The sequence below is a fragment of the Dipodomys merriami genome, unplaced genomic scaffold, assembly GCF_024711535.1.
Source record: "Dipodomys merriami isolate MVZ:Mamm:240054 unplaced genomic scaffold, mDipMer1.0.p SCAF_13, whole genome shotgun sequence".
NCBI classification, from domain to species: Eukaryota; Metazoa; Chordata; class Mammalia; order Rodentia; family Heteromyidae; genus Dipodomys; species Dipodomys merriami.
The window spans coordinates 41,693,070-41,714,283 of record NW_027202604.1 but is presented as its reverse complement, the minus strand read 5'-3'; the positions used below and the strand labels follow the sequence as shown (position 1 = coordinate 41,714,283).

Genomic DNA, 21,214 nt, shown 5'->3' with positions numbered 1-21,214 from the left:
GAGCCGGTGCTTCTGCCCACACTGGGAAATCGCAGCTCCTCCCCCTCAGTAAGAGAAGATTGGAAATAACTAGCTGCAGATGGCTCGGAGCGTGGAAGGCCGCGGGCGGCCTCGCCGAAACGCCCCGAGAAGCCGCGCGTGTGGGACCACCCTGGAGGCCGGTGGGGCAGAGGCTGCTTGGTGAGCCAGCCTTTCTGAAGCTGAGCTCCAGCAGCATGTGACCAGGAAACGGCCAGCCCACTGAGAGCTAAAAATAAGTGGCTGCCACCCTGCCAACTGTCAGGGCAGGCCGGGAGAACACGCGGACGGGGAGGGGAGGGGAGGGGAGGGGGCGCGTCCCCCGGGCTCCCCCGCCGGAGAGACAGCCTCGTGAGGGCACCGGGGCCGGGTCAGCCTCTGGGGGTGACGTAGAATCCACGCGACCGTCTTAGAAGAAAGAAAGAACTGTTTGCGTTCCTGCCATGGCTTTCTGAAGGTCTCCGTGGCCCTGTTTAACTCCAGTGTGTGAGGGGCTTTGCAGGCAGGCAGGAGCTCACCTCCCAGAGGAGGGAGGGGCAGGCGGCAGCGCCAGGGCCTGTGCCCGGGCGGCGCAGGCAGGCAGGCCTAGCTGCCAGTGCCCGGGCGTGCCACGCACAATTAGTGTCTTCCTTCTCCCAGTGAGTTCCATGGGAGACCTGCCACGAAAGAGTGAGGTTCCTGGGGGCCCGCCGGCATTGTGCGGGTCCGCTCAGGGCTCGTGTGCACAGCAGTGGCTTGCCAAGCAGCCACAGACCCTGACCTGGCCGGCCCAGCCTGGACCACCGTGGGGTGGTTACTCGGACCAAGCTTCCTGTGGGCTCCGTTGAGGCTCCCCCCCCCGTCCCCTGTCCCCACGGCGTTCTGAAGGCGCCGGCCTTGGCGAGGTACCTCCTGCCCATTCCCCTCAGCATCTCACACCCCCCAAGGCATCAGCCCCAGTCAAAGGCCCTGGTAGATGGCACCCAGTGTGTGACACCCATTGCCCTGTGAGCCCTGCAGAGCCAGGCGGCCCAGGGCCGCTGTGGGCAGAATGGGGCCTGAGTGAACTCTTCCACTTCAAACTGCTTACACCGCGCCTGGTCCCCAGCGCGCTCTAGCTGCTCAGCCAGTACTGCCATAGTGTAAGGCATTTGGTAGAACCGCAGCTTCTCTGGACCTGCCCAAGTTGAGCCTCATGCATGAATCAGCTGTGTGGGGATGTACGTTCGGACCCGAGGACGGCCTTGTTGACATGCCAACAGGGAGGTCTGGTCATGTCTGTGCTGGTGGCAGTGCTCTCGGATCACACCACTGATGTCCCAGGGCCGCACAGAGAGGAGGGCGGCAGCTCCTCTGGAGACAAACCCAAGGCGACAGAGCCCGCCCACCTGGCTACAAGCTTAACTTGGGGAAATGCTCTGAGGGGGCGCTGTAGAATCCTGCCCCCCCCCTGCATCTGGGTGGAGCCATCTCTGGGCAGGTGGCCCTGGGCATTTGTACTGTGTGACCCACGTGCAGCCGAGGCTCCAGAAATAGCTGGAGAAGCTGGGTGCCAGGGTTCTGTGCCAGCTCCCCACCCCGGCCAAGCTCTGCTAGGCGCCCCTCCTCCCATGGGGGGCTCTGTTAGCGTCCCACCTCCCATCAGAGGGGAGCTCTGCTAGGCACCCCTCCTCCCATCAGAGGGGGGCTCTGCTAGCGCCCCTCCTCCCATCAGAGGGAGGGCTCTGTTAGGCACCCCTCCCATCGGAGGGAGGGCTCTGCTAGGCACCCCTCCTCCCATCGGAGGGGGGACTCCTGAACCGGTGAGAGCCAGGTGCCATCTGGATAGAGCCCAGGAACACAGACACCATCTTCGCACGGTGCTGTGGGATGCTGCGGAGCTGTTCTGAATCTGCCGGTGAGGTGCGGGCCTGCCCATGTGTGCGCTGCCAGCGCCACCCCTTCCTTCTCTCTCTCCGGGCTTCAGGCTCCCTAGCGAAGGGCCGGGCTGCCACTTCCTGCAGAAACACTAAATACAGAATGTGTCACAGACTCAGATCCGGGAAACGCACGCCGGCTCCTACCCACAACACCCTGCCTTCCCGCGCCAGCTCCTGCCAGCTGGCTGGCCAGGCCCGTGCAGGCTGAGTGGCGGCCCACAGGCTGCCCGTGGGCCGGGGCCGCCTGCAGGATGGCAGAGTCCCCCTCAAAGTGCTTTCCCCAGTCACTGCAGGGCGGAAAACAGCTTCCGGCTTTTATCCAGAGCAAGCTTTGCTACCAAAAAAGGGAGAAGAATGCTTTACTTAGTCTACAGGCAGGAGGGGGAGACTGGTCCCGGAGAGTGTGGGAGGAGGCTAGGTTGATGGCGTGGTGGGGAGGTGCAGGCCGTCCTCTGCTCTCCAGGCACACACGAGAGCCCCTGGGGCCAGAGCCAGCTGAGGTGCCCGCCTTCCTCCCCAGGGGGAGGCAGGTAGAGAACAGACCGGCACCCAGAGGAGCGTCCTGTAGACGTCAGAGGGGGGAGGCATACTGGCCTTAGCCAGCACCTGCTCAGTGCCTGGCACGCGGCGAACTCTGCTCGTGCATCCGAGGGGCCCGGGCCCCAGAGGGGGTGAGGCGCTGGCTGGGGTCACCCGACCTGTGCGTCCCAGCCACAGGGGCCGTGCTGGTGCGAGCTGTTAGAGCCAGAGGCCAGGGCTTACCAGAGGGACAGCCCTGCACAGCCAGTGGCGTCTGTGTGTCAGAGTGCCGGTCCCATCCCTCCGCGCGTACCACGCCCGCTGTCAGTGGTGGGTTTTGTTGGCAGGCTCTCCCGGTCTCTCTAGAAAGTGGATCTGATTCTTGAAGGCCTTTTGAAGGCACAAGAGAGAAAGGAAAACTGTAGGGCCTCCCCCACTCTCCCGCTGCGCGAACGGCAGCATCGTGAACAAGCAGATTGACGCCCTCCTCTGGGCCCCCGAGCAGGGCACCTTTCTCAGCAGCACAGGCACAGCTGCAGCGAGGGCCGCATCTCTGAACTTGGTTCATTCACTCACTAGCTCGTTTACTCTGTAACTTACAGAGCAGCTGGCACAGGCTGATGGGGTCCTCAAGGTGTCTCCTTCACCTAGGATTTGGATTGAGAGATGCAGACTCCTGCCCTCAGACCGCAGTGACCGCTGCAGTGTAGGTCCCTGTGAGCCAACGCCACACACAGATAAAACAGGTCAGGGTGGATGGGGGCAGCCAGCTGAGAACGGTGGCTGGAGACCTGTGGGGCTTGGGGAAGGCGGACAGCCGGTGCAGAGGTCCTGAGGGGAAAGGGTCCCTTGCTCACGTTGTGAGGCTCAGGATGAGTGAGACACCGGACACGGCAGGGGCCGAGACCAGGGAGTCGAAGACCTCAGATGGGCTTTGTACAGAGCTGATGGGCCAGTGCCTACAGGAGGTGCCTCCCGGTGTGAGCCAATGAGAGTGAGAGACTGTGTGGAGCCTGGCTTGAAAAGAAGCTGGTGCCGATGGCCCTGTGGGAAGGGTGCGTCCGTCCACTCTGGGCTCTCCCGCAGCATTCTGGAACCCTCCAGAACACCCATGCGTGAGCTGTGCTGTGACCGCTGCTGCCCTGCTCCTGCGCTGCGCCGGCGTGCGTCCAGGGGCTGCTCTGTGCGCACCCCAGGAGCGCCATGACCGTTTCTGTCATGCTCACCCCCCCTCAGGGCCTTCTCACTGAATCTGTGTTCATCTTCAAGCTCAACAGAAGAAAGTGTTCTATTTTTTTAATGAGGGATCATTGAGGCAAAAAAAAAAAAAAATCAGTTGAGGGTGATTTTTCACCCTCTTACGAAAAAATAGCCCTTGCGTATGCGTTGGTTAGATTCAAGTCGGGGAGAGGAGGCCTGGCCAGCCCATGCTCCATAGACGGGGAGGCTGGGAGAAAGCACTGCACGGAGCAGGCAGAGGAGACAGGGACGTGGCGGGCAGCTCCGATTTGGGAAGGGTTACTCCTGAGACCAAGCTGCTTGTTGGAGAGTCAGGAACAGCGAGGGACGGGCAGGAAAACCAAGGCATACTGAGACCTGACCATGACTGAGAAAGGAGCTCCACCTGGGCGCCGGTGGCTCGCGCCTGCCATCCTAGCTACTCGGGAGGCTGAGAGCTGAGGATGGTGGTTCAAAGCCAGCCCGGGCAGGAAGCCCTGGAGAGACTCTTCTCTCCAATTAACTACTCAGAAAAATCTAGAAATGGCACTGTGGCTCAAGTGGTAGAGCGCTAGCCTTGGGCCCAAAGAGGCTCAGGGACAGCGCCCAGGCCGAGTTCGAGCCCCAGGATGGCTGTGGAAAGGACTCCATGATATTAAGGGGGAAGACAGGAGTGGAAGGGAGGCACGTGGAAGTAGGAGTCAGTGTGAACAGTGTGCCTGGGAGTGGGCGTGGTGTGTGTGTGTGTGTGTGTGCAAACAGGATGTATACAGTAAGTACTGACTTGAAGTCAGTAGGAGCCATTTGTCACAGGAACGGTGGCTAGAGCTTCATGTTCTGGAACAGGATTCTCTGAGGGCCAGTTCAAGTCCGGCTATAGTCTGTCCAGATACGTGACAGCTGTCAATCCATCGGCATTGACTGCGCCCCAGGACCCGAGGCTTACCACCGCAGGTGTCTGTGGGGCTGCTCTGGTGTCTGTCTGTCTCTGCCTAGGAGGGCTGGCCCGCATGCGGGTGGTGACTGCAATGGGGCAGTCGGCTCTGGACGGGGCTGACTTGGTAGGTAGTTGCGGGGAGAGTCCCTGTCCTCTGCAGGTCCGGCTGGATTTGAGGAGCTCACCAGGGAACTGCGGGCCCCTCCCAGCCCCGCCTGGTTCAGCACCAGCCCTGTGAAGTCCTGGATGCGCAGAGTGCTGGCTGCCTACTGAGCAGCGAGGCTGTGCCTCTCAGAGCAGGAAGAGCATTGCTTGGGGCGACCGTGCCGGTGGCTGGAACCCAGGCCAGCAGAAACACTGCTCCAAAAACGCTGTGCACACGCTGCTGGCCTGCCCCCGCCCCGCCCCCGCGCACACTTAGCTCATTTATTTTCCTGTCCTCAGCACCTCACCGCGGCCAAGCACCTCTGTGCAGCGTACAAACGCACCAATTACGGCCACATCTCCAGAGCAGCTGGCTGCTGGCTGCAGGCCACACCGGGCAGTGTGACTTTCATGCTTTCTGTGTCTGTACATATGTACAAGTGTGATTTTTTTGTCTTTGGTTTTTTTCCTTTCATGACAAAATACTAGCTTGTTGCAGAAATTTTGAAAATCCACAAAAACAGACCAAAAAATGAAAATAGCTTTAATCATCGATCACCCAGCAATACCCCAGAGCCTGTGTGTGGTATGTCCTGTTGTGTATGTGTGTGAGACAGATAGACACACAGAAAAAGGGAGAGAAAGAGAGACGAGTGGAAAAACAGCAGGCCAGTGTCTTGCCAGCACGTTGGGCTCCCCTCCCCCCCCCCCCAGACCCTGGATCGAGCCTCACCTTTTTGCAGGCCTTATCCCTGATTTTTGCACTACCTGAAAAAATGGAAAAAGAGCTTCAGGGAGCATCTTAGGGCCTGGTAGGAGTGGATGTGGTGAGCAGCTTATGGAAGACATTAATTCACACCCATGCATGTATGCACACGTGCCTGTGCATAGACACACATGCACACCAGGGAGACTGGCCAGCCAGGATCTGTTTTGGATTACTTGAAACACTTGTCAGTTAGATGCTTCTGTATGGGGCCCTGGGCTTCAGCCCAGCTTGGGAAACACAGGGCTGCGAGAATCCTTCTGAGCTTCCTGCTGACAGCCAGGACCCGGCCACCCTCTCAGAGCGCCGAGCACCTCTGCCCAGACAGCAGCCCTCAGAGTGTCAGGGCTGAGCCCAGGTGCCCCAGGATGTGGCCTGGTCACTTTTCTGTGCAGAGCAAGCCTCCTCAGGACCACGGTGTGCTAGCCGAGGCCAGACTCCAGCACACAGCTCTGGGACTGACTTGTAGGAGCTGTGTTCAGAGCCCCATGATGTCTTAGTTCCTTGGAGTGAACCTCTTGTGAGTGACCCACAGGTTACCGCTGCTCATTCGGATCCCTTCTCCCACTCCCAAGACCCCACCCCCTCCCCCAGCCCTGGTCGGTAGAGATGGTGTTTCTGAGAGCATAGCCTTGTGCCATCATAGCAGACTTGGCTCTGTGGGCGCACAGGGAGAGGAGAGGAGGCCCGCAGGAAGAGATCCAGCAGAGCGGGAGCAGGCCAGGCCCCCAGTGCCCAGACACAGGATGGCTGAGGGGCTCTGGGGAGCAGGGTGACCACCGTCCTGCCTGAGGTCCAGGCCCGGCTCAGACATACCCAGGCAGAGGGTGCAGCTGAAGAGGGCGCCCTGGGGAGGGAGACCCCTCCTGACGGGGTGCAGCTGCCAGATCCGCAGGCCCTCCTGAGGAAAAGGGGAAGAAGGCAGCCAGGAGTGTCTCCAGGGCCGGGGGGGGGGGGGGGGGGGTGGGGTGTGTTCTGTGGAACCGGCTGGGCTGGGGGAGTGTGTCAGAGAGGGAGCGGGGAGAAGGTGGAGGCCTGGCCCCAGTCCAGTAGACATGCGGGGAGTGAGGAGCGTGGCAGAGAGGAGCACACATTCCTTCAGAGGAAGGGGTGAGGGTGAGCGGGAAGATGGATGCCTGGAGAACCGCCCTGCGGTCCCACTGTGCACAGAGACGTTCAATTCCACGTCTGGTCTTAAGAGGTCAGAGCACCTTTCTCCCTGTGAGGTCTGTACTCAGGAGGACAGTTGCCATAGCAACAGCACCCTGACACCAGGTCTTGCTAGAGTCCAACCACTGCAGCCGCCTCGTTTGGCCACAAGCAGAGAGACTGGGCTGGAGAAGAGGCCCAGCCACCACGTCCAGAGCTTACATGTTCTCAGCAGGCCTTCTTGTTCCGGAGCGCTGCCTGCAAGAACAAAGCCTGGAACGAGGACGAAGGAAGACTGGCATGTGTCTGGAGTGTACTGTGTGGTGGGTGCTGTCTCATGTAACTCCTCAGCAACCTGCCAGGTAACCAGTTCCCCCTGGGCAGAGCGCAGCGGGGCTCCCCATCCAAACCCATGACTCCTGCTGAAGTGAGGCTTTGTTCTGCTGTCCTCAAAAAACACTACTCGACAGCATTACGACATGGAGGAAATAAATTAGGCAAAGCACAGTCTTCCTTTCTTTTTTCTTTTTTTTGCCAGTCCTCGGACTTGAATTTGGGGCTCTTCTCTTCCTGAGCTCATCACTTGAGCCACAGCGCCACTTCCATCTTAGTCGGAGCTAAGGATCTCACTGACTTTCCTGCCAGGCTCTTCGATACTTGATCCTCAGTTCTCAGTCTCCTAGGAGTACAAGCATGAGCCACTGACAAAAGAGCCTCTTTAACTTGTCTTCCAGGGCTAGGAAGGTGGCTCAGTGGTAGAGTGCTTGCCTTGCATGCATGAGGCCCTGGGTTCAATTCCCCAGCACCACATACGCAAAAAGAAAAATAGCCGGAAGTGGCGCTGTGGCTCAAGTGGTAGAGCGCTAGCCTTGAGCTGAAGAGCTGAGGGACAGCGCCCAGGCCCAGAGTTCAGACCCCACGACCAGATCCCCCCCCAAAAAAAGAATAACTTGTCTGCCAACACAAATAAAGGTTATTTTAGGGATAGGAAGAAAATATTTAACATGAAGTATTCTGAAAAACCCAGACACGCCAGGACCTCACTGACTTCCAGACGTGCCGATCCCTCTGCCGGCCTCCCCCTCCCCTTGATCTGGCTCTGCCGATATGGAAGGCTGCTCTTCTGCTAAGCCTTTCTCTGGATTTGAAGAGGCCCCGGGTGGGCGCTCTGCAGCCATCTCAAGCATTCTTTGGAACCTGCAGGGCATCCTGTTACTGTCACAGACTTTTTATTCCTAGATCTGTCACATCCTGGAAGTCTGGTGGTAAAAGCTTCTGTCCGCCCCACAGCTACTGCCTGTTTAGAAGCCACTTTCGCCAGAAGAATCCGGGGACAGGGAAGCGTCTCTGGGTGATTCTGGTCAGCCGGGAGTGGCCAGAGCCTCATCACCGCAGAGAGAAGCCCACAAGTGAGGGCCAGCACGGCCAGGCCTCGGGAATGCCGCGGCTGAGCCCCCAGACGCTGCCCCCCAGCACGGCACGGAAGGATGCCAAGAACCACAGTTATGACACTTTTTGTCCTGCTGTTTCCTCTTATTTATACAACCGAAGTGGGGTGTTCCCAAATAAATCCTCTAAATATGACATCCTGAGGATGCATTGCTTCGAAGACACAGCGCAGATAAGTCTTTTAGTCAGTTACATTATAAAGCATGTTGTAACAGCTTAAAAAAAATCTGAGTCGAAATGTGTCTCCATAGCCCATATGCTAAATTCTGGCATCTTTGTGCCTCTCCCAAGCTGTTGTCAATTAGCACAGAAATTAATTTCTGCCTTGGTCTCCTTTGCAAAATCAGGCTGGTGCTGGGTGCTGAAGAGGGGCATCCTGCTCTCAGCGAAGGTGCCCAGGGGCCAGTGAAGAGTGGACGGCACAGCCGGTTCCTTGAGTGTGCAGATGGACACTGGACAGAGGAGGCAGAAGCCAGCCGCTCTCCCAGCCTGAGCTGTGGTCTGAGACTTTTGCCAGATGTACTTTTAGGAAAAGAGAGGAAGGGAAACGTTTCCCGCGTGGCCTGGGCCGCTGCTAGAAGAGGGGAAGTTAGTCTCCACACAGGCACGCCACTCTTGCCTAATCTCCAGCCAGTCCCTTACCCCCCTTTTTTGGGGGGCTGATACTCTACCACTTGAGTCACAGCTCCATTTCCAGCTTTCTGGTGGTAGAGATAAGAGTCTCACAGACTTTCCTGCCTGGTCTGGCTTTGAACCATGATGCTTAGATTTCAGCCTTCCAAGTGGCTAAGATTCCAGGCACGAGCCACTAGTGCCCAGCCTCTCTCCTGCTTTTGACCTCTGACTTTGAGTCCCTGGTCCGGTGAGCCCTGCCATCGATGGAATGTTTGTTTTCAGTACTGACAAGATGTTGGTGGATGGCCAGACGCTCTTTCTGAGGGCAACAAATGGACATATGTCCTCTCGTCTAAGGACGCTGTTCTTCGACTTTGTCACTGTCCTAGGGTTTTCTGCTATCCTCATGGGCCTTGCAGGCCAAGAGACAAGCCAGACCTTCACTAGAAAGCTCAGTTGGAAAACGTGACCTTCACTAGAAAGCTCAGTTGGAAAACGTGACACTGAAACTTTTGAAGGCTTTGTCAAGTGGAGTATAAAGAAAAAAGGAAGCGCATGGACACTGGTGTCTTCGTTCCAACCGAGCTCGGAGGTTAAAGACCTTAAAGACCGGAACCAGAAGACAAAACAATAGTGGAGAAGTGCTGAAACGGAGGCCGTTCCTGGGCCCCACCTACTGGGGGTGGCGATCAGGACTCACACAAGTTGCTCCAAAGCCCAGGCTACTTCTTGACCTGTTGTTGGGTTCTCTAGTTCTCTCCCAGCCAGGGTGAAGATAAGGGATGCTTAAAAACAACGGAAAAGCGGAGGTGGAGCCGGTGGTAGAGTGTGTGCGTAGCGGGCCTGTCCCAAGGGAAATGGAGGAGGAAGGCGAGGAGGAGGCATTGTTGAAGTAGTAGCCCTCTACCCCTGAGCCACCTTCCCAGCCCTGGAGAGTGTTGTGTGACTCTTTGAAAGCCCTGAGGCCAGCCCTGAGGCGCTGCTCAAGCAGCGGGCATTTTCTCATTCTGCGCTGTGCCTTGGAGGCCTCTCTAGGCATTTCCACCACTAATAATTATCGGCCACTCCTCTGGGTCCAGCGCCGCCCAGAGCGGTCAGCCGGCATGGACTCTGATGGACTGGTGATCCAGAGGCCCGTGGCGACCCTGAATAAGAGGAGGCGGCGAGACCCAGAGGAGTGGGAACCTGCTCTGGGGTCTTCCTGGGGCAGAGGCAGACTGGTTGGGAAGTCAGAGCCCACCTGCTTCCCCCCACCTTCACCCCCTAGCAGGATGCAGCCCTGGGCCTGCGCAGCAGCAGGGAAGCCCCTGGGGACCTGCTGGGGGGAGCCCCAAGTGTTCCCAGCAGATTACTCCCACCTCCCCCCTGAAGATGTTGACCTCCTGCCTGCTTTGCCCTGACCCATGACTGCAGGTGCTAGACTGGAGACGGCAGAGTCCCTGCCTACCCCCCTCGCTGGCCAGGCCTTGAGCTCCACCACTTAGTTCCTGAGGGTCCGCATCCTCAGGCGGCAAAGGGAAACGCAAAGCCCTGGCCCACACACCTAGGAGTGGCTGATGAGCGCTGGTGGTGCTTTGTAACCTGCTCTGCGTCCGGTCTGCCTGTCTTGGTTGCTTTACCAGCTTTCTCTTCCATGAGAAAGTGAGTCCTAAGTAGGGTTCTGGGAAAACAGGGAGGTGGACACCCCAGGTCTGTGGCCATCAGCTTTCTGGACGTGCCCCCGGGAACGTGGGAAGTTGTTCTCAAGTAGAAGCATTTTCTGGGAACAAAGACATGGAGACTGGTTAATTGTTAGATGTATTAAGTGCATATTTTGTGTCAGATACTTCTGGGTGTCCTGGTTTAGTTTTATTTTGGGGTACAGGAATGGAGCCCGGGGCCTTGCTCTGTGAGGCACTCACTGACTTGTGAACTGCACCCCAGCCCCTGCCAGAATGCTTTAGTGTCCTGTGCTGTAGTGGACGATGGTAAGACAGGGCGATGCACAGATGACTGTGATGAACGAAGCGCAGTCCTGCTCATGGACCCCTAGAAGCAAGAGGCCCAGCCGGCCGTGCTGACCGAGGCAGGGTGAGGAGAGGGTGAGGCTGCACTGATGCAGGCGGGGGAGGTTTCAGAGACGCAGGCCCTGCCTGATCCTGTCCTGGGGTGACTGAGGTGAGCAGAGCCTGGGAGCCTGGGAGGAGGTGGCTGACCACGGGGGGCCTGGTTGGCTGGTGTTTAATAAAGGTGAGCTCAGGCTTTGCTCCGCCTCCTGGCGTGAGCTGACAGGGAGGCGTAGGGAAGGAGCAGCCCCTCCAGGATCCACAAGGCATAAGGTGTTAGAGCGTCAGGATGCAATAAAAACATAGTGGAGCTGCCACCATGGCGCTCACCGTAGTAACAACACTCAGGGCTGAGGCAGGAGGATCACTTGAGACCAGAAGTTCAGGGCCAGCGTGGGCAACAGAGCAGACCCTCCAGCTCCAAAGAGCAGGTAAATAAACAGAATAAGATCCAGAAGCAGACCGGACTTCATTGATACAGCAGCTTTTCTGTGGAAGGGAGACATCACCGTTTGGGGACGGGAGCGAGGACTTTTACACACACACACACACACACACACACCCATGTTAGAACTTGGCGTAGAGTGTGGTCAGACAGCATGGCGGGCATTCTGGGTCATCTACCATGGCGGAGCGCAGTGTGTCTGTGGTGATGCCCTTCTGAGCCCCGTGGCCCCAGGCCAGTTCCTTAACCACTCGGTGCCTCAAATTTTTTTTGGGGGGGGCGGGGGGGATTCCGGTCGTGGGGCCTGAACTCTGGGCCTGGGCGCTGTCCCTCAGCTCTTCAGCTCAAGGCTAGCGCTGTACCACTTGAGCCACAGCGCCACTTCTGTTTTTTTTCTTTTTGCTTATGTGGTGCTGGGGAATCGAACCCAGGGCCTCCTGCATGCAAGGCAAGCGCTCTACCACTGAGCCACCTTCCCAGCCCCTCTGTGCCTCAACTTTCTAATCTGCAAAATGGGTGGGGACAAACTCCAGCATTCTAGACTGGCTTGAGAGGCTGAAAAGAGCCCGTGAATGAAGGGCACATGTGACACACAGGCGACAGAGCCTCTCTCCTTCCTTCCTTCCAGTGGGCCACGGACAGAGTGAGGGAGAGCGGATGATGGTGTCTGACTTCCAGGTGTTTGTCAGGGATGTGCTGCAGCACGTGGACCTGGTGCAGAAGGACCACCCCCGGCTGCCTGTCTTCCTCTTGGGTCACTCCATGGTAAGGAGAGCACAGAGAGCCTCGCCCTGACTCCCTGCGGGTCTCCTCTCCCCCTCAGAGCTCCTCTCCCCTCTCCACCCTCCTCAGGGCTGTAGGGCCAGCGGGCACTGCCAGTCCGCCCAAGAGGCCCAGGCGGCCATTCCATAGCAAGGACACAGCAAGGCCAGCAACTGCCCCATCTCAGGGGCACAGGGCTCCGTCAGTGCGAAGTACCTAAAGGTTCCCAGACCCCCACCTTGTAGGCGGCCACAGGCAGGGAAGACCGTGGTGGGAACTCCCTGAAAGGGGATTCAGCCATGTTTAACCTCTGAACCCACAGCTGTGCAGGCCCATCTCCCCACAGAAAAGCTAGTTAGGGCTTAGTAGCACATGCCTATAAACCAAGCAGGAGGGGAGGCCAGGCAGGAAGGAAGTGAGTTTGAGGCCAACCCAGGCAAAAATGTAGCTGTACCTTGTCTCCATAAAAAAAAAAAGAAAGGCAGAGCGTTGTTAGAGGCCCTGGTTCAATATCCAGGCTGGGAGGAAGAAGGAAGAAGGGGAGATAAAGGGAGAGAGGAGGGGAAGGAATGTGATGAAAACACATTCCTCCTGGCTGGCAGGTGGGGGTCTGGGAAGTGCTGGGGGGGGGGCTGAGCCTGCATCCCCGCCGGCCCCTGTGCACCCAGAGGCTGAGCCTTAGGTTTAAATGACCCTTGAGCTCCAGACAGACATGGCCTCTTTCCTCCCTATGGGCACTTCTCCTGGAATGTTCATTTCTGGGATCTTTAGCACCCAGCAGAAACCCTTAGCAACCCACCCCGTGACCGCATTGCCTTTTCTTCCCCACCCCACTAAACAAAAACTCACCAGAATGGGGGAGGCCCACCGGCCTGGGCTTGAAATGAAACAGAGTGTGTTAGTGTTTAGCGTCCAGGCCACCCACGGCAGAAACTGATTTCATTTTATTATTTTACTCTACATCTCTGACACGTTTGCTCGTGGAAACCCGGACCAGGGAGGGGCTATGATGAAATCACCGCAGCTTCGGTTTCCGGTTTACCAGCCGGCCACGGCCTGCGCCCCAGGCATGAGCCGGCACCGCAGCCACTCTGTCGTTTGCCTTGCAGGGTGGGGCCATCGCCATTCTCACCGCAGCCGAGAGGCCCAGCCACTTCTCCGGCATGGTCCTCATTTCACCTCTGGTGGTCGCCAGTCCCGAGTCAGCAACAACATTCAAGGTAAAGCGCCTTCTGGGCCACACAGTCCCTGCGAGCCCCAGCCTGGGGACATGGCTGTGGTTGGGCTGGTGAAAGGGCTGGAGACTACTCCCACGCTCTGTGCGCCACTGTGCAAACACCTGGGCGAGTACCAGACATTGTCGTCACTGGGGCTGTATCACTTCTAAAGGCCCAAAGACAGCAGGAAAATGCCTTCCTGTTTGTGCCGGCTTTATCGGCAGAAGTTGAGGGGAAAGGTTGTGTGTATTGTGTGTCCAGCAGAATCACGCTCACCAACAAATCCCATTCAAGGGGCTTGAGCTGTTCTTCCTGGAGCGTCTGCAGAAGGAAGGAGTCGGGGGCGGGAGGGGATGATGGGGCATTCCCAGCCCACCCCAGCTCCAGGCCCTCATCGCTGCTTTGTTTCTCTGGATATAGAGTCCCACATGAACAGCACGCATTGGGCTCCTCTTGACAGGTGAAATGAGCCCAGAAACAGTACCTGGAAGTAGGGGGAGAAGGGAGACGGAGCCAGCAGCCCACAGGGGTGTCTGCTGGTGAGTAGGGGTTGTGGTGTCTGTGTAGACCTGTCCTGAGGGCTGACACTGTGCCAGGTGGTTCTGTGTGCCCTCAGAACCAGCCCCCCGCCCAGCACGGCCCGCCGGGAGCACCCCAGCACCTTCCATCCCATGCCACACGCTCCACCAGAGGATCTCTTTCCTCCGAGGTCGGGGTGGGATGGCAGACGAGGAGCCTCCCCAGCAGAGAGGGGGAGAGCAGCTCTGCAGGGCCACGTGAAGCAGAGCACCGGGACGATGCAGCCATTGCCGTAGGACCGTCGGTAGATCTCCGTGCTGAGGGAGGCTGTGGGCGGCCATGGGCCACGCGCGAGGCAGGGGCAGCGCAGATGTGACCTCTAGAGCATCCGGTAGTCACGGTGGTGATGTGGTGGGGGAAGAGTAAGTCTCAGGTCCTTACTAAAGTGGAATAGGCAAGGCTGGGCCTGGAGGAAGGTGCCCTGCATCCAGCGATTGACTGTGGACTGCGTGCGGCTCACCAGGCCCCCAGCTCACACATGTTGCCTCAGCCTAGGGAGAGGTCAGGACCAATGTTCCTGGTGGGGAAACGGAGACCATCCCCTCCACCGCCACCCACACTTGTTGGTGAGTCAGCTGGAGTCTGTTGGTGGGTCTGGGTCTGGGCGCTCCACATGTCAGGTGCTTCCTACAGAAGACGGTGCATGTCTGCTGCCCCGGAGGGAGAAGCTGGGGACCGGGCAAAGTGCACAGGGAGGACACAGCAGCTGTGCTCAGAGGAGGGACTGACCGACAAGGCTCTGGGAGCCTTGTGCAGTGCAGGCCAAGACTGCCCTTCTGGTGCGGTCTGTGTGGCGACCTTTCGGGCCTGGTGCTAATAGATGACCCTGTGGATCCGGGGCCCGCTGTCCCTGGGGGGAGGTGGGTCTCCTCTTATTAACCAGGCCTCTGCCCTGCCTCCTGGTCGTTTTGATTGACAGCATGTGTGATTCACTGGCCCACCTGCCCGGGACAGGAGCCTGCCTCCCACAGGTGACCGGGCCTTTTCTGACAAGGTCTCAAGCAACTCAGAATCTTTTTCTCTTATAGTTCGGTCTGAAATTTAGCAGTAATTTGCCCAGTCAGTTCAAGATGGGAAGGACCTAGCTGGGGGGAGGCCCAGCAGCGGTGTCTGTCTGTACTCCGCAGGTGGCGGGCCCCCCGTGTGGGCAGGAGAACGGGCCTGTGTAGGTTCTTGGGGAGCACGGTTGGTTCCCTTTCCCGTGTGGTTTGGTTTTGCTGTGGTTGTTTACACGCTCTTCTTGGTGCTCTGGGTCTCCCTTTAGTGATAGCTCCTGGCCCGTGCCTGACCTCAGGTCCCTCTGAGCCTCGGTGATCATCTCGCTGTGCTCTGGGTTGGGGTTCTGTGGAGGGGCAGCAGAGCGCGGCCTGGAGTCCTGATCTTGTTCCTCAGCCCTCCCAGCCTCCCCCAGCGTGTCTGAGGTCCCGGCGTCCCCAGGACCCACGGAATGAGGGGTTCCACAGCTTGTCTCCTGGCTCTGGATACCCGCAGGTAAAGCAAGCCCAGCCACTGCTGAGGTGCACGCTACAGGGCTCTGAATCCTTGAACCGAGCCAGGTGTGAGGCCCCAGAGGTGGGGGACAGCACATTCTACTCCCAGGCCGGTAAGGCTTGAAGAATACGACGCCCAAGAAAGACAGGAGAAAGGGGGATCCTCCTCCCCACCTGGGAAGCTCTTAGAAAGACCCTGGGGGCACAGAAATCTAGCAACAAAAATTCCACAGAGCTGAGTGTGGGGCCATTTCCTGGGCCTCCTGCGGCCCCGGGGCACAGGGGCACAGGGGCACAGGGGCACAGGGGCCCTGGCCCCCAGCTGTGGCCTTGTTTCTCAGATGGACCTGGTCACGCCCCCCCCCCCCCCCCCCCCGCCCGTGGCCTTGGGTCTCCTGCTCTGGGCTTGTCTGGGACCACACAGAGCGTTGTAGGGTACAGGCCCTGTCTTTCTCTGAGTAGAGTTGTGGCGAGGGCTCTGCCTGGCCGGTGGAGCACATGGTAAACGTCTGCCCTACCGTGCTGGGAGAAGGGGTTGTCACTGTGGGCAAAGTCCCGAGGTCCGTGGGTCCCAAGGCCTGGCCTGTGCTGTTTCCTCTTGGCACCATGACTGGAAGGACGTGGTGGCCATGTTGTGGGAGAGGAAATGAGGCATTGTCTTGCTCGGGGTCTGTTTGAGCAGCAGCGGGCAGGAGGGCTGGGACAGCCCTAATGTGCCTGAGCCACTTACCTCTCAAGGCCAGGGGTCTGCTGTTGGCCACAGGGCTGGGAAACCCGGCAGTGCAGCCGTGTGAGGGAGCAGAGGTGGCAGAGAAGGCGGCCCTCGCCCGGTGCCTGGCAGCTCCCGACAGCCGGGACACGTGGGACTGAATGAGCAGTTTCTGCCGCACGTGCCACCCAGCCCCTCAGCGCCAACAGCGGTTCCCGTGGTCGGGGAGCCCCACGGGGCACAGATTTCCTCCCAAGCAAAGCTGGGCGGCCTCAAGTTCTTGATGGTCTCACAGATGCGGCGGTCCCTTGCCCTGGGCGCCACGCTGCCCCACAGAAGGCACAGGGTCCCGACTCCACGCCCGACAGAGGTTAGCTGCTGAGCCACTCTGCCGGAAGAAAAACGATAATCACCTCTTCCCCACAAGTCCTCCACTGGCAGATGCTTAAACACAATCAAGGGAGCCATTAAAACCTTGAGGATCAATAAAGGCGCTTAGTGCATCTGCTGCTTATGGTGATGGACGCTGTGCCTGGCGGCCCACGGCCCCGCCCCAGCAGGCCAGCTGGCCTTGCCTGTGGGGGAGCAACAGGCTCCCCAGCCCTGTCCCCACGCTCCCCAGCCCCCTGTCCCCACGCTCCCCAGCCCTGTCCCCACGCTCCCCAGCCCCCTGTCCCCACGCTCCCTAGCCCCCTGTCCCCACGCTCCCCAGCCCCCTGTCCCCACGCTCCCCAGGCCCCTGTCCCCACACTCCCCAGCCCCCTGTCCCCACGCTCCCCAGGCCCCTGTCCCCACACTCCCCAGCCCCCTGTCCCCACTCTCCCCAGCCCCCTGTCCCCACGCTCCCCAGCCCCCTGTCCCCACGCTCCCCAGCCCCCTGTCCCTGCTTCTCTGCATGGGTGCTATTTGCTTCCTCATGCTGCTGGCCTGATGGCAGTTACCTAACTTCTCAGGGCTAGAGGTCAGGACTGGATGTGGGGAGAATGCTGTGGAGAACACAAGTCTGTGGAATGTGGAGGTTTGAGAACCATGCATGTGAGGAACACATGTGTCCTCATGGAGGTATGGTGACCATGTGTGTGCTCATGGAGGTGTGGTGACCATGTGTGTGCTCATGTAGGTGTGACCATGTGTGTGCTCATGGAGGTGTGACCATGTGTGTGCTCATGGAGGTGTGACCGTGCGTGTGCTCATGGAGGTGTGATGACCATGCGTGTGCTCATGGAGGTGTGACCATGCGTGTGCTCATGGAGGTGTGACCATGCGTGTGCTCATGGAGGTGTGACCGTGAGTGTGCTCATGGAGGTGTGACCGTGCGTGTGCTCATGGAGGTGTGGTGACCATGCGTGTGCTCATGGAGGTGTGACCATGCGTGTGCTCATGGAGGTGTGGCCATGCGTGTGCTCATGGAGGTGTGACCATGCGTGTGCTCATGGAGGTGTGACCATGCGTGTGCTCATGGAGGTGTGACCATGCATGTGCTCATGGAGGTGTGGTGACCGTGCGTGTGCTCATGGAGGTGTGGTGACCATGCGTGTGCTCATGGAGGTGTGACCATGCGTGTGCTCATGGAGGTGTGGCCATGCGTGTGCTCATGGAGGTGTGACCATGCGTGTGCTCATGGAGGTGTGACCGTGCGTGTGCTCATGGAGGTGTGGTGGCCATGCGTGTGCTCATGGAGGTGTGACCATGCGTGTGCTCATGGAGGTGTGACCATGCGTGTGCTCATGGAGGTGTGGCCATGCGTGTGCTCATGGAGGTGTGGCCATGCGTGTGCTCATGGAGGTGTGGTGACCATGCGTGTGCTCATGGAGGTGTGACCATGCGTGTGCTCATGGAGGTGTGGCCATGCGTGTGCTCATGGAGGTGTGACCATGCGTGTGCTCATGGAGGTGTGACCGTGCGTGTGCTCATGGAGGTGTGGTGGCCATGCGTGTGCTCATGGAGGTGTGACCATGTGTGTGCTCATGGAGGTGTGACCATGCGTGTGCTCATGGAGGTGTGGCCATGCGTGTGCTCATGGAGGTGTGGCCATGCGTGTGCTCATGGAGGTGTGGTGACCATGCGTGTGCTCATGGAGGTGTGACCATGCGTGTGCTCATGGAGGTGTGACCATGCGTGTGCTCATGGAGGTGTGGTGACCGTGCGTGTGCTCATGGAGGTGTGGTGACCATGCGTGTGCTCATGGAGGTGTGACCATGCGTGTGCTCATGGAGGTGTGGCCATGCGTGTGCTCATGGAGGTGTGACCATGCGTGTGCTCATGGAGGTGTGACCGTGCGTGTGCTCATGGAGGTGTGGTGGCCATGCGTGTGCTCATGGAGGTGTGACCATGCATGTGCTAATGGAGGTGTGACCATGCGTGTGCTCATGGAGGTGTGGCCATGCGTGTGCTCATGGAGGTGTGGTGACCATGCGTGTGCTCATGGAGGTGTGACCATGCGTGTGCTCATGGAGGTGTGGTGACCGTGCGTGTGCTCATGGAGGTGTGACCATGCATGTGCTCATGGAGGTGTGACCATGCGTGTGCTCATGGAGGTGTGACCATGTGTGTGCTCATGGAGGTATGACCATGCGTGTGCTCATGGAGGTGTGGCCATGCGTGTGCTCATGGAGGTGTGGCCGTGCGTGTGCTCATGGAGGTGTGGTGGCCATGCGTGTGCTCATGGAGGTGTGACCATGCGTGTGCTCATGGAGGTGTGACCATGTGTGTGCTCATGGAGGTATGACCATGCGTGTGCTCATGGAGGTGTGGCCATGCGTGTGCTCATGGAGGTGTGGCTATGCGTGTGCTCATGGAGGTGTGGTGGTCATGCGTGTGCTCATGGAGGTGTGGTGGCCATGGTGTGCTCATGGAGGTGTGACCATGCGTGTGCTCATGGAGGTGTGGCCATGCGTGTGCTCATGGAGGTGTGGTGGCCGTGGATGTTCTCATGGAGGTGTGGTGGTCATGCGTGTGCTCATGGAGGTGTGGCCATGCGTGTGCTCATGGAGGTGTGGTGGCCGTGCGTGTGCTCATGGAGGTGTGGTGGCCGTGGATGTTCTCATGGAGGTGTGGCCGTGCGTGTGCTCATGGAGGTGTGGTGGCCGTGGATGTGCTTGTGGAGGTGTGGTGGCCGTGCCCGTGTCCTCACGGGCTTCCTGCTCCTTGGACACTGGGACAGGGCTTTGAGGCGGCACACGGTTACAGGAGGCAGGCTGCAGCCCAGCTGCAGAGCTGGCCGACTCCTCCCCGGCTGGCCCATAGGTTTCTCCATACCCCACAGGATTTTCCGAGGACTGTGCAAGACTGGACACGAACGAAATTGAGATTGACATTTGTTTGGCTACCACTTCTTGTATGGGTGAGCATTCCTCTCCCCACTGCACCTCCTTGACTATCTTTGTCCTGGGGGCTCGGCTCTGAGGTCCCTGGTGGAGGCTGACCATCCGTCCTTACACTGGAGATCGGGCTCTGAGGTCCATGGTGGAGACTGACCATCTGTCCTTGTACTGGAGATCGGGCTCTGAGGTCCATGGTGGAGGCTGGCCACCTGTCCTTGTACTGGAGATCGGGCTCTGAGGTCCCTGGTGGAGGCTGGCCACCTGTCCTTATACTGGAGATCAGGCTCTGAGGTCCATGGTGGAGACTGACCACCTGTCCTTACACTGGAGATCGGGCTCTGAGGTCCATGGTGGAGGCTGACCGTCTGTCCTTACACTGGAGATCGGGCTCTGAGGTCCATGGTGGAGGCTGAGCATCCGTCCTTACACTGGAGATCGGGCTCTGAGGTCCATGGTGGAGGCTGACCACCTGTCCTTACACTGGAGATCGGGCTCTGAGGTCCATGGTGGAGGCTGACCACCTGTCCTTACACTGGAGATCGGGCTCTGAGGTCCATGGTGGAGGCTGACCACCTGTCCTTGTACTGGAGATCGGGCTCTGAGGTCCATGGTGGAGGCTGACCATCCGTCCTTACACTGGAGATTGGGCTCTGAGGTCCATGGTGGAGACTGACCACCTGTCCTTACACTGGAGATCGGGCTCTGAGGTCCATGGTGGAGGCTGACCATCCGTCCTTACACTGGAGATCGGGCTCTGAGGTCCATGGTGGAGGCTGACCACCTGTCCTTGTACTGGAGATCTGGCTCTGAGGTCCATGGTGGAGGCTGACCATCCGTCCTTACACTGGAGATCGGGCTATGAGGTCCATGGTGGAGACTGACCATCTGTCCTTGTACTGGAGATCGGGCTCTGAGGTCCCTGGTGGAGGCTGACCATCCGTCCTTACACTGGAGATCGGGCTGTGAGGTCCATGGTGGAGGCTGACCACCTGTCCTTACACTGGAGATCGGGCTCTGAGGTCCATGGTGGAGGCTGACCGCCTGTCCTTGCACTGGGGATCGGGCTCTGAGGTCCATGGTGGAGACTGACCATCTGTCTTTGTACTGGAGATTGGGCTCTGAGGTCCATGGTGGAGGCTGACCACCTGTCCTTGTACTGGAGATCGGGCTCTGAGGTCCATGGTGGAGGCTGACCATCCGTCCTTACACTGGAGATCGGGCTCTGAGGTCCATGGTGGAGGCTGGCCACCTGTCCTTGTACTGGAGATCGGGCTCTGAGGTCCATGGTGGAGGCTGACCACCTGTCCTTACACTGGAGATTGGGCTCTGAGGTCCATGGTGGAGGCTGACCACCTGTCCTTGTACTGGAGATCGGGCTCTGAGGTCCATGGTGGAGGCTGACCACCTGTCCTTACACTGGAGATCGGGCTGTGAGGTCCATGGTGGAGGCTGACCACCTGTCCTTGTACTGGAGATCGGGCTCTGAGGTCCATGGTGGAGGCTGACCACCTGTCCTTACACTGGAGATTGGGCTCTGAGGTCCCTGGTGGAGGCTGACCTCCTGTCCTTACACTGGAGATCGGGCTCTGAGGTCCATGGTGGAGGCTGACCGCCTGTCCTTACACTGGAGATCGGGCTCTGAGGTCCATGGTGGAGGCTGACCGTCTGTCCTTACACTGGAGATCGGGCTCTGAGGTCCATGGTGGAGGCTGACCGCCTGTCCTTGCACTGGGGACTGGTGGAGGCTGGAGATGATGGTCACACTTACCTGGGACTCGCTGTTGGCTGTCCCTTCCTGCTGCCCAGGGCCTTGTGTGCAGTCTGCCTGCTCTGCTCCTCAGGCTCTTCTCCCACTCTGCCTCCACCCCCAGCCCACCGTAAAGGAGGTGGAAGGTGGGGCTCAAGCCATCCTGCTGGAGAAACAGTTCCCC

The 21,214-nt window shown here is 58.9% G+C and overlaps 1 protein-coding gene and 1 non-coding gene across 9 annotated transcripts in view; one reads left to right on the top strand and one right to left on the bottom strand.

Moving 5' to 3' along the window:
• Positions 1-21,214, top strand: part of LOC138824871 (monoglyceride lipase) — a 76,904-nt gene that overhangs the window by 41,380 nt on the left and 14,310 nt on the right. For 6 of the 8 annotated variants that reach the window (XM_070019282.1, XM_070019281.1, XM_070019278.1 and 3 more), the window contains 3 exons: positions 11,832-11,968; positions 13,075-13,185; positions 19,226-19,303. In XM_070019282.1, the coding sequence (XP_069875383.1) occupies positions 11,832-11,968; positions 13,075-13,185; positions 19,226-19,303 (326 nt within the window). The remainder of the gene's footprint in view (positions 1-11,831; positions 11,969-13,074; positions 13,186-19,225; positions 19,304-21,214) is intronic. The other 2 variants (XM_070019284.1, XM_070019285.1) reach the window with 1 other exon arrangement.
• On the bottom strand, positions 11,612-11,676 carry Trnaa-ugc (transfer RNA alanine (anticodon UGC)). The gene has a single exon. It is a non-coding gene; the product is annotated as a tRNA-Ala (tRNA).